Raw genomic sequence first — 11,229 nt, 5'->3', positions numbered from 1 at the left:
GGTTTCCTTCCCCCTCAAGTTTCATGACAATGAACTCAAAGACTTTTTTTTTTTTTTTACCCAAGGCCATTCAGAACACAAGTGACTTCAACGTGCATACATTTTTCAGCACTGCTTGGTGACGCCAACACTAACATGCTCTTCACTTTGTAGATGCTGTCATATCCTTTTTAAAGTTTATTTTTGTAGTCGTACTTCTGTTACCAGAGGAATGTGCAAACGTGTTTAAATAGTTGTGAAGGATAAATGGGACAAAAGTATTTTCCTTGTGAGAAGAGCAGGTGGCTATAATAATCCTCAGCAATTTAATATACAACCTCCATAGGCTGTAGTCTTGGTGACGCCAACACTAACATGCTCTTCACTTTGTAGATGCTGTCATATCCTTTTTAAAGTTTATTTTTGTAGTCGTACTTCTGTTACCAGAGGAATGTGCAAACGTGTTTAAATAGTTGTGAAGGATAAATGGGACAAAAGTATTTTCCTTGTGAGAAGAGCAGGTGGCTATAATAATCCTCAGCAATTTAATATACAACCTCCATAGGCTGTAGTATTTCTGCAAGTCATTTAAATGTGTATTATTCTGTGTTCTCTCTTCTAGATGGTCGGCCTTTGTATGTCCTGAGACTTGGCCAGATGGACACCAAAGGGCTGGTCCGAGCTCTCGGAGAAGAATCGCTGCTTCGTCATGTATGCACAGTAGTTATGTCCCATTTACTGTTTACATGACAGTTCATGTTATATGTCGATGTAAACCATTCAGATTACAGGTTAGGTAATTCATGTCAAGTGTCTTGAAGGAGACATACATATAGTTAATATATAGATAGTGTGCTTAAAATGTGCACAGTGGAAATCACTGTCATTGTGGAGTTGCTAAATTGTTGAAATGTCACAATAAATGTCTGGTATGGTCTTTTTTAGGTGCTATCTATCAATGAGGAGGGGCTGAGACGCTGCGAAGAGAACACAAAGGTGTTTGGTCGTCCCATCAGGTAAACTGAAACTGAATAAATATGAGGACTGGTAACATGATGTCAGGTGTGCTTTGTAGAGTACAGCAGGTGCCACTTAACATTTGACCATCAAGCCACATGTTACCATTTACCGTGTTTGGATATATTCTTGTGGCACTTCCAGTTAATAGTCTTGAATGGCACCATTTGCGACAAGAGAGGTCGTTGTCGGTATATGTAAAGATGTCCACATACATACATTTTGGTGACCAGTTATTGCAGTTTTCTCACATTTTAAGCGACATTAGCTTGTATTACACTGATGGTGAGTTTCAGATTTTGCAATATGGTGCCATCATACACACAAATATCACACAGTTGTTTCTTTAAATTTTAATGTCTTAGTGATAAGCAACCCAACATTAATATTTGACAACACAAAAGTAGCTTCGATGCTAAAATATAATGACAAGAATAAAGTTTATTTTTAGAACTGCGGGCCTCAATTGGGGAATCACAAGCATGTTGGTAGGCGGGCACGGCCCCCTATGGTCGCTCCATGGTGACTGGTCTGTGCAGAATGAAGACAATAAAGTATCTCGGTCTACAAGTGTACTAATGCAACTGACGTTGGGAAGAGTGAGGGGAAGGGAAGGAAATTAGATGGTATCATTCAGGCATCTCAGCAGGAGGTGGGGGCAGAGATGTCAGCCACACAGGATGGCATATTAACTATGAATAGCCGTTGAGCTACTTTGGCCACGAGCCAGACAAGAGGATGTTGAGGGAGCTAGAGAGTGAGTCTAGAATTAGCATGCATTGCTGTCACCACTGAAACCACACTTTCAGGCGACAGGTTCTAAATGGTCGCTTATCGGCTTGTGCTTTATGTTTGTTTTGTGGTCTCCTCTTCTGCTCAGTTGCTGGACATGTCTCGTGGATCTGGAGGGTCTAAACATGCGTCACCTATGGCGACCAGGAGTCAAGGCTCTTTTGAGGATTATCGAGGTTGTGGAGGCCAACTATCCAGAGACTTTGGGACGCCTGCTTATCTTGAGGGCTCCCAGAGTCTTCCCAGTCCTTTGGACTCTGGTGAGCACAGGGGAACACTGGCTCTCAGAGTTAGACAGAGAGAGAAAGTGCTATATTACAGAATGAGTTCATACTTGATGGGTCTCAAATCAGTTTCAGGTGTTTGAGTTGCACTGAGACTGGCACAATAAAAAGCTCAGTGTTCTACATTCTCATTTAACAAACACTCTTACCTAGCTAATCCATTTGAGTGGAGCTAATTTGAGCAAGCATATTAAAGTGAGTAAAGTAAGATGAGCATTATTGTGTGTAGAGGAGATGCCATTTATACAAAACTATTCGTGAGCATATTTTGTGCAAATTCTGTTCTCTATAACCAGCCAGTTTTATCACCTTGTAACCTGATAAAACACTTTCATGTTCCTGACTTTAGGTGAGTCCATTTATTGACGAAAACACCCGCAAGAAGTTCCTAATCTATGCAGGAAACGATTACCAGGGCCCTGGTGGGCTGGTGGACTACATAGACAAGGAGATTATCCCTGACTTCCTGGGCGGCGAGTGTATGGTGAGTGGAGAATTAAGCATGTATGTCAAAGAACATGATGCAATTCTAAGATCGCCTTTACTGACCTACTTTCATCACACGTGATCTCTCTCTCATTCTCCTTATATAGTGTGAGGTACCTGAGGGAGGCCTGGTCCCAAAGTCGATGTACCGCACTGCAGAGGAGCTTGAGAATGAAGATGTTCGTCTGTGGACCGAAACAATCTACCAAAGCGCCAGCATCTTCAAAGGAGCTCCACATGAGGTGAGACTGAGTAACACATGCAGAACAACAGGATAAAAGCAGTGACACTTGGAGTCGATATGTAGGCCAAGCCAAGAGCAACAGACCATATCTCTGAGATTTTGTTTTATTGAAAGGGCTGCCATCCAGTGGTCGAAACCTGTAGACTGCACCTCTTTATTTCCGACATGGAACATTCTTCAATGGCATAAAATATGGTCTGCCCGGAAACATAACTGCAGTTATGTTTCCTAACATGATTTGACCAAAGATATAATTGTCTCTCAATGCAACCCTTCCAGATGTACGTGACAAAAATGTCATAATTGCAAACAATTGTTTTCTATTCCTGTATTTGGTTCCTGCATTTTTTTCTGAAACACCTCTCCATTATAATTTAGAGGGATCTATACAAATTCACAGTTCTGATCATTTATTCTCCTCCTTTTAAACAGCTTCTGATTGAGATCATTGACGCCTCTTCAGTCATCACCTGGGACTTTGATGTGTGTAAGGGTGATGTGGTTTTTAACATCTACCACTCCAAGCGTGCCCCACAGCCGCCGCGTAAAGATCCACTCGGAGCTCATGGGATCACCTCCCCCGGTGGCAACAATGTACAGCTCATTGACAAGTCATGGACGCTGGGGCAAGATTACAGCATGGTCGAGTCCCCTCTAACCTGCAAGGAGGGAGAAAGTGTGCAGGCAAGGTTTTGAGAATATAGGGTCAAACATTTGTTGTTTCATGTGGTTTCATCTGACAGGACATCTTATTCTTGTTCCTCATTTGTCTGTGACACACCTTTGCTTTGCTTTGTTTAGGGCTCCCATATTACACGCTGGCCAGGGTTTTACATCCTCCAATGGAAGTTCCACAACATGCCGGCCTGCTCTGCCACTAATCTGCCTCGGGTAGATGATGTGCTGGCCACACTACAAGTCTCCTCACACAAGTGTAAAGTCATGTACTACACTGAGGTGTTGGGCTCTGAGGACTTCAGGTTGGTAACTGATACCGTTGGCCATGAACAACGTTTTAATTGAAATGATCGAACGTCAATTCTTGAATGAGTTCAACTGTTGGTGCCCGTGTTTTATCAGTCCCCCTCCACTCCATACAGTACATACTGCAAGACCAAGTCATTATAAAAAATATATCAGTTCCTTTCCCAGACTTATTTTTTTTCATTCATTTTTTTTCTGTCCAATGCATTCCTGTTCTTTCTTGTCCTCCTCCTCCTGCCGCTCTATCTTCTTCCTGTGAAGAACGGCTTGCTGTGACGTGCAGAGTTTGTAAGTGGCGCAGTGGTTGCCCCTTTTGTTTTAGCACTACCCCGTCGTCATTCCTGCTTTTTGGCTGCTAACTTTACAGCCCACCTTCATGGCAGCTGGCTTGGGCAGTCACAATGTCCTGAGCACAGTCTGTCTTTGAGTCTGTTGACTTTTGCCCTGCTTGCATGACTAACAATACTAGCAATCACTGCCGTTATTGAAGTCTTGAAACTGCTACTTACTATTCTTTTCCTAACGTGCTCTTTTTTTGGTCGACTTTGGGTTCATTGAAGTGAAGTGATTTGGGATTTACCTATATAAATTATTGAATCCAAAATATCCTTAATCCTGATGCCTCATGAAATTCATAATTTGTGCTAAGCATACAAACCATCTGAACTATGATTTCTGTTTTTTTTTTTTTTTTCGTGGAATCCAATTCCTTCCTAATTGGAGTGGCATACTTAATTAGCTTTATAATACGATCAAAGGACATAGCTATGTGTTTGTGGTTTTTCACAAGGGACAGACCCTTAAAGGGGAACTCCAGCCCCCACATTTTCTGTACAATAATAAGTTCCATGTGCCTTCACTAGTTTAAACACTCCATTCTGATTGATATTGCGTTTGAATATGAGTTAAGCAGCAAAATCCACCCCTTTTTGACATCACAGTTGGTCAGGGCTCAGGTCACAATCAATTATAGCTCAGCTCATCTGTCTAATGGGGGTGCGTCATGGTCACCTGATGTTCATTTAGTTGGTCAAACTGATTGGACTAAAAAGGCAGAGAAAATGTTCAGGTTATTTTCCCTTACTGGACTATGTCTCTTTTTACAGGGGTTCGATGACCAGCTTGGAGTCGAGCCACAGTGGCTTCTCTCAGCTCAGCGCTGCAACAACTTCATCCAACCAATCCCAGTCCAGCTCAATGATCTCCAGGTAGACAGAAGACAGAGAGCACTGTCTCCTATGTTGTGAGAACCCCAAGAACCCCTTTACTCAAGACTCGTACACCCTGTTTAACTTGGGGTGCTGACCAGCAGACAACAAATTGTGGGTTGAAAACAAAAAAGAGAGACTGTGTGACCTCCTTTCAAAGGGCTGATTTTCCTTTTTTTTTCTTTTTTTTTTTTTTTGCACAAAGGTCATATTTCAGTGTGTGGTGTGTCTATGCTAGGCAAAAAAAACGAGACCAAGGTTTTAGAGGATTGCACTTTGATTGTGGCTTGTTTCGAGTGGAAATGTTAAAGGCTACAGGCTTAACTGTTGCATCATTGGAGGATTCAAGAAGCAATATTTTCATCCCAGGAATGGCAGGTTTGATTAGAGTTAGACACTGGAGCCGCTGTTGTATACTGTTTATGCATTTACACTCCTAAATTCTGTAGGCAATAATCAGATAACGCACCCCTAATTCAGGTGCACCACTGTAGCAGGTTGGAAGTTCTGTTACACAAAAACATGTGACGCAAAGACTTTTGACATTGAAAAACCTTCCTCCCGCTATATGAAAGGTGTTTTCAATGTGGAGAGCAGGTGGAAAATCCTACACACTTCTTTAAATTTACTTGACATTTTTGAGATTGTAGCCCACAAATCCAATGTGAATGTCTGAGTTGATTACACCCGCAAAACACAGTTTACTCAGATCGGATTCAAATATCACGCACATGTTTTCAAACAAACACAAAGCTCCTGAGTGGGTGGGACTTATTAAATCATGGCAATACAAAATGAGTCAACGGATGGGATTTGCTTTCTGTTGGTGTCCCTTAGTGTCCAGATGTTCTCCTCCGATCATCCTGACTGTCATGTGATAGCCTCGTGTGGCTGGCCCTACCATCTTTTGAGGGCTCTTTCATGCCATGAACAGCATACTTGACCAGCATCTCACTCTTCAGTGCTTGAAGCAATAACATGGGTTTTTACTGTGTGAAATATTTCTATTTATCATTGAGATGTCCATTGTAGATGGTGGTGATGGTGAGGGCTAATTGCAGGTGACCTTTATGTAATGTACAGGCAGGCACAAAGGCAAACTGAGCCACTATGTCTGGGCATTTTAAGAATATCTTTATGATGATGCTTATCATTCCTCAATGTTTTAGGGAAAAAAAAGAAGATAGCGCTACTGTACATGTACTAGTTATGTTTGAGGAGTGCTACTGTCTTTGACATACTTGATGGGGTTGAAACAGAGGGGTGTGTCACTGCATGCACATGTTACACATGGTGACTGGCTTTCCCAGTCTGCTATTTGTAAATGAATAGCCATTATAAGAGCCATTTTTCAAGAAACACCATTTTAGCCTTTGTAAGACTAACTTAGAAACAGCTGCTCCGTTCAAGGTCAATTAAATCATTGTTGTCCAAAAACATCATTTCCATGCAACAGTTTTACTAGTGAACTGGTTTAGAAGCATTGATGACTTGACTGTAAATTGCCAAGAGCCATCAAATGCTGTATCGATGGACACTCAATACCTGAGAAGTGAGAATCACTCCAAAGGATACTTAATGTGCATGTTTTAGATACACAAAACTGTTTTTAACTCTGAATAAAAGGTCAATATTTTTTGTGTGGAATATTAGCAATAATGTGAAATGTTTTACCTCCTCAGAATGAGGGCTATCATCATGTGTGGATGTACAAGAATGAATGCTGGAAACAGCATTGAAAATAAGACATGCCTGTAATATGTATCTACTGTACACACTCCCTCGGGGCCACTGGGCCTTCAACTTCCTGGCTCCCACTCTGAAGCATGTCTTGACCCACACAGTCAGATACCCGTCAAATGCTAATTCTTGATTGAGATGACCAATTAAAGAAACAGGATTAGAATGAATAAATATACAGAAGCAGACCTCAGTACCCCCCCCCACACACACACACACACACCCATATATATCAGATTGGACCTTAGATTTGTACAACTGCATGGCTGAAATTAAGAATTGAAGCCATGGGCATAAAGTGTTCTTGTATCCAGTATTTGATTACCATGTGGATTCAGTGTTGGAGATACCGGAGACCCTTCATGGTTTTTTTTTTTTTCTTTTTTTGGTGTCCTTCTCTAATTCACACATACGTGTACATTTTCAAAGATCTCTTGAGGGCTATGAAATGTTTGTCATTACTTTTTCGTGTGTTTGTTTGTCCACCCTCTAGTCTGTTGAAGTTGCATATCTCCTCTTATCTTCATATGAGATATTATGTAAAAAGTACTAGTTTGAATTCATGAGAATATTGCGCCTTCACTTTTTTTTGGAAAACATTAAACTTGAATTCTGTACATTTTGCCCCATTCATTTTCATTGCTCTTTCATTTGTGACTCTTTCTCCTTTTTCGAGGAGCACTTTTCCTGCATTCTCAAATCAACAATATTCCATTATTTACTAAAATAGTTCTCGTGCGTAATTGAAAAACATCACTGTGCAAAACCACTTGATATAGCAACAAATGCACCATCAATTAGATGTTTTTTTTTTCTTATCATAGTGTCAGAGTTATCAATTTGACATTCATAATAAAGACCCAATGATGAGAGGACACACTGGATTCTGATACCAATCACTTGAGGGGGGAACGAGGAGAAGCGTTAGGTTTCAGTTCTCTGCACGTCACCCAGGAATCTCCCCGCTCGCCCTCTCATTTATTTCTCATTGGGAATCTAATACATGGCTGTGTCCAACCTCAAGGGTGAGGGCTGTTGAAGACACACTGAACTTGTTTGACTATGTGTGTGTATGTGAGTGAAAATTACCTACATGTGTGCAATCATTACAAAAACACCAAGTAGGTTGGTTGCAACTGGTGTTGACAGCTCCATCTATGTCCGACCTTGCTCTTGTTTTGTCTCATTACCTTATCCCTTCCCAACCACTTTCTCGGAAAGGTGGTTGCGTCCCTCAACGGTCACACAGTGCACTTAGCATTCTTTCTTATAAATGTGAGCATATCTTTATTAAAAGCATAAGCGTTCATTGCAGGCATAATCAATTTATCACTGCAGGCATAAGCGTTCTTCATTGCAAGCATAATCAATTCGTTAATAATATGCAAATGTATGATAACTAAAAATCATGATCAATTTAACACATGGTAAACAAACGAAAAAAATGTTAAGAAGTAAATGTGCATTATAAAGACTCACAACATCAAAGAAATAAGAGAGAACCAAAGGAAAAACTACTCCTGGTAATCACACACTTGCCTCATTTCATTTCCTGTATCCAATTTTACTGCTAGATTATCTCGATTTGATCCCAAGGCTGAGAATTATGTCGTGATGGGAAAATGAAGCTTCAAAATAACTTCATGTGAACCGGTTACATTTTGTCCTCGAGATGGCATGGTTGTTTTAAATAAAAGGGCTTTCAGAAATGGCAAGTTCAGTGTCCTTTTAGCACAATGTTGAACAGAGAGCCTTCATATTGAGGTGTCAAAAAATGTGATATACAGTAATTTGGGTTGACAGTCGCCTTCCGAATGAAAACACATCAATGCGCCCTGCAACAAATTGGTTTCACACCCTCTCATTGGGCAGAACAAAACCAATCTACTGGGACACATTAGAGTAGGCTATCTAATGATTTCACAGAGGAAGTTTCTCACAAATCCGATGTAGAATTTTAAAATGAAAGTCTTCTCAAATCTGCACACTGTATGTTAGCGTCAATATATGAGATTATAGAAAAGAAAAAAAATATATAGGTATCACTCTCTCTTCACAGCCAGTGTGTGGACGAGCGGCATTAGAGCACCTTGTGGGATATTTTCCAGCAACCGGAGGCTTTACGGGCGTTTATTTTCATCACTCAAATATGTTATAGTAGGCAGAAGAAAGATGACAAAGTAGCATCCATTCTGACAGGAGTGCGGGGATTTGATTAATAGATGGGCGCATTAAGCACGCATCGACTGGTAGCGAAGATAATATCTTGATAAATCAAGCATTTTAAAAAAATCAGGCGGATTTTTTTCAATCATTCAAATTTGCCAGTATTGTAAACACACTCTTCTCTGTGTGTTATATTTAGAAGGCAAATGTATTTTTCCCTCTGCAGGGACTTTAATTAAATATGTCATCAATGAATTCCAATTGGCTGCAACACATCTGTGTAATTAATTTCAATTCCCAATTTATTATGTTATATTTCATTTAAAGCACATTTGATCCCTTTGTCTTTTAACCCACTGTGATTTTACTTTGTGCCCCTAGATGGTAGTATTTTCGAGGTTATTCCTTTCGCTGGTTTCAGGACAGGCTTTGGATGACGTCAAACACGGAAGTACAGTACGCACTTCTATCTCAAGTAGCTGCACATTAAATAATACTTGAATGATTTCAATGCAACCCGTCCCAAGAGAATAAATGTCTCCAACAGAAGAGTTGGTCAAGCAGTGGGAAAGGTCAGTGTGTTTGCATTTTTGTATATTTATGTTTGTTCAATAATCCTTGTTCTCAGCGAGCAGTAGAACCACTTGTCACAATCCACGAGCTGTCAATACAAGTCTCTCTGTCAGAGTTAACAGTCTTAGTTTTGAGTGACACTGACCTCAGTCTCAATACCCAATATTTTGCCTCAACACTCTCACATGTAATAACCAAATTGTTCTGCATCGCTGTCAGTATTTTGCAGGGCAATTCAAACCAGTGGATGCCCAACTATAACGTGTAGTATTGTTAAATGACAACCTTGGTTTGTGTGAATCAAAACTGAGCAAGTGAGCTTTATTATCTTTTAAGGGAGAATTTGTACTACATATATTGTCACATTGCAACATTAGCACAGGTTTTCCTCATGATTTGACTGTCGAGTGTTTACCCCTTCACCCCTTTTCCATTCAAAAGGGGTAGTGGCTATAATTTAAATACTGTACATTGAACACCTGACTCACCTTCGATTAGAGATAGAGACCGAGATTCAGAGCGACTATTACTTTGGGTGCTAAATGCAGTTAAAAGGCAACTCAAGTCAAAGATTTTCTTTACATATTCTTGTAACTATGCACTTCCACTTGTCTAAACACGGCGTTTGTGGAGTGTAAATTCAGCAGCAAAATCCTTTTAGTCAATGGCAAGTGACAAGATAGCCCCCCTCAGTATGGATAAGGGTTGACAGTGGTCGACTAGTGAACACTTCTGCCTCACAACGCAGGAGTGCAGGGCTCAATTCCAGACCCCAGCCTTCCTGTGTAAGTTTGCATGTTCTCCCCGTGCCTGTGTGGGTTTTCTCCGGGCAGTCCTATTTTCTCCCACATTCCAAAACCATCCATGGCAGGTTAACGGAACACTCTTAAGTGTCCTAAATTGTGGAAATTAGCATACACTAGATGCTACTGTAATGAGAAACCTTCTAACAACAACTACTTTCACACACTCACAGCAGCAATACATACAAACAATAGAGCTGCATACATACTCGCACACATCCTGTATGTTCTCTGTGCTCTTTTAGAATGATTATTATTTCAGGACTAAACTATATCGGTTAAGGTCCTCTGTCTCTTCGTTTGGCTGTTATTTACGCTGCATCTCTTCCAGTCTATCTCAATGCTGCCCAGCATGTTGCGGCATGATGTGGTACCACACTGAAGGCCCGCAAGTCTAAATATGACTTGCCTGCACACTATAATAACCATTAAAGAAAGCGCACATGTGCCAGTGATGAACTGTGATAATGCGGGCTTTACTGTACATGTAAAGTGTAATGTTTAGCATCTGCTTTTGTTGCCTCAATCTTCTATCATGTGTGCAGTGAGCAAACCTGTCTCAGAGAGCAGGTGGTGGTGGAGGATACGGAAGACTGGCAGAAGAGCCCAGACTTCTCGGGACTGGAACGCGTTGCTGGACTGGACCTCTCCTTTATCAAAGGTGATGACGTCAATGCCTGCTCCCAGCTCGTGGTGCTCAGCTACCCTGATCTTGAGGTGAGCTGTGCCCACTCGCCAAAATAAAACCAGACTTTTTAAATCGCCCTTGTAATCAGTTAATAAACACATGAAACACATCTGTGCATCCTTTGAAACACATTTTAAATTCATTATTTTTGTTCAAACCTTTTGGGAAGTAAAGCATTTCTTCGGTTTCATCACGTACACATGAACAGCTGAACTTTATTAGGGGTTAATCAGAGGCACTTAAAATAGTGGTGTGTGTGTGTGTG

At 40.8% G+C, this 11,229-nt stretch overlaps 1 protein-coding gene across 3 annotated transcripts in view; it reads left to right on the top strand.

Moving 5' to 3' along the window:
• si:dkey-237i9.1 (SEC14-like protein 1) overlaps positions 1-11,229 on the top strand; it is a 48,620-nt gene that overhangs the window by 21,647 nt on the left and 15,744 nt on the right. Inside the window, exons 9-17 of one of the 3 annotated variants that reach the window (XR_002170508.1) lie at positions 602-690; positions 925-995; positions 1,877-2,048; positions 2,422-2,556; positions 2,666-2,800; positions 3,235-3,486; positions 3,604-3,782; positions 4,048-4,074; positions 4,893-5,372. Coding sequence is in view for 2 of the 3 variants with exons in the window: in XM_019889122.1 (XP_019744681.1) it covers positions 602-690; positions 925-995; positions 1,877-2,048; positions 2,422-2,556; positions 2,666-2,800; positions 3,235-3,486; positions 3,604-3,782; positions 4,048-4,074; positions 4,893-4,998 (1,166 nt within the window). In the remaining variant the exon portion in view is untranslated. Of the gene's footprint in view, positions 1-601; positions 691-924; positions 996-1,876; positions 2,049-2,421; positions 2,557-2,665; positions 2,801-3,234; positions 3,487-3,603; positions 3,783-4,047; positions 4,075-4,892; positions 7,352-11,229 lie in introns of those variants that run through there. The other 2 variants (XM_019889122.1, XM_019889123.1) reach the window with 2 other exon arrangements.

The sequence above is a fragment of the Hippocampus comes genome, unplaced genomic scaffold (assembly GCF_001891065.2).
Source record: "Hippocampus comes isolate QL1 unplaced genomic scaffold, H_comes_QL1_v1.1 scaffold86, whole genome shotgun sequence".
NCBI classification, from domain to species: Eukaryota; Metazoa; Chordata; class Actinopteri; order Syngnathiformes; family Syngnathidae; genus Hippocampus; species Hippocampus comes.
Note: the sequence above shows the minus strand (reverse complement) of the source record. Positions and strands in the feature narration are given on the sequence as shown.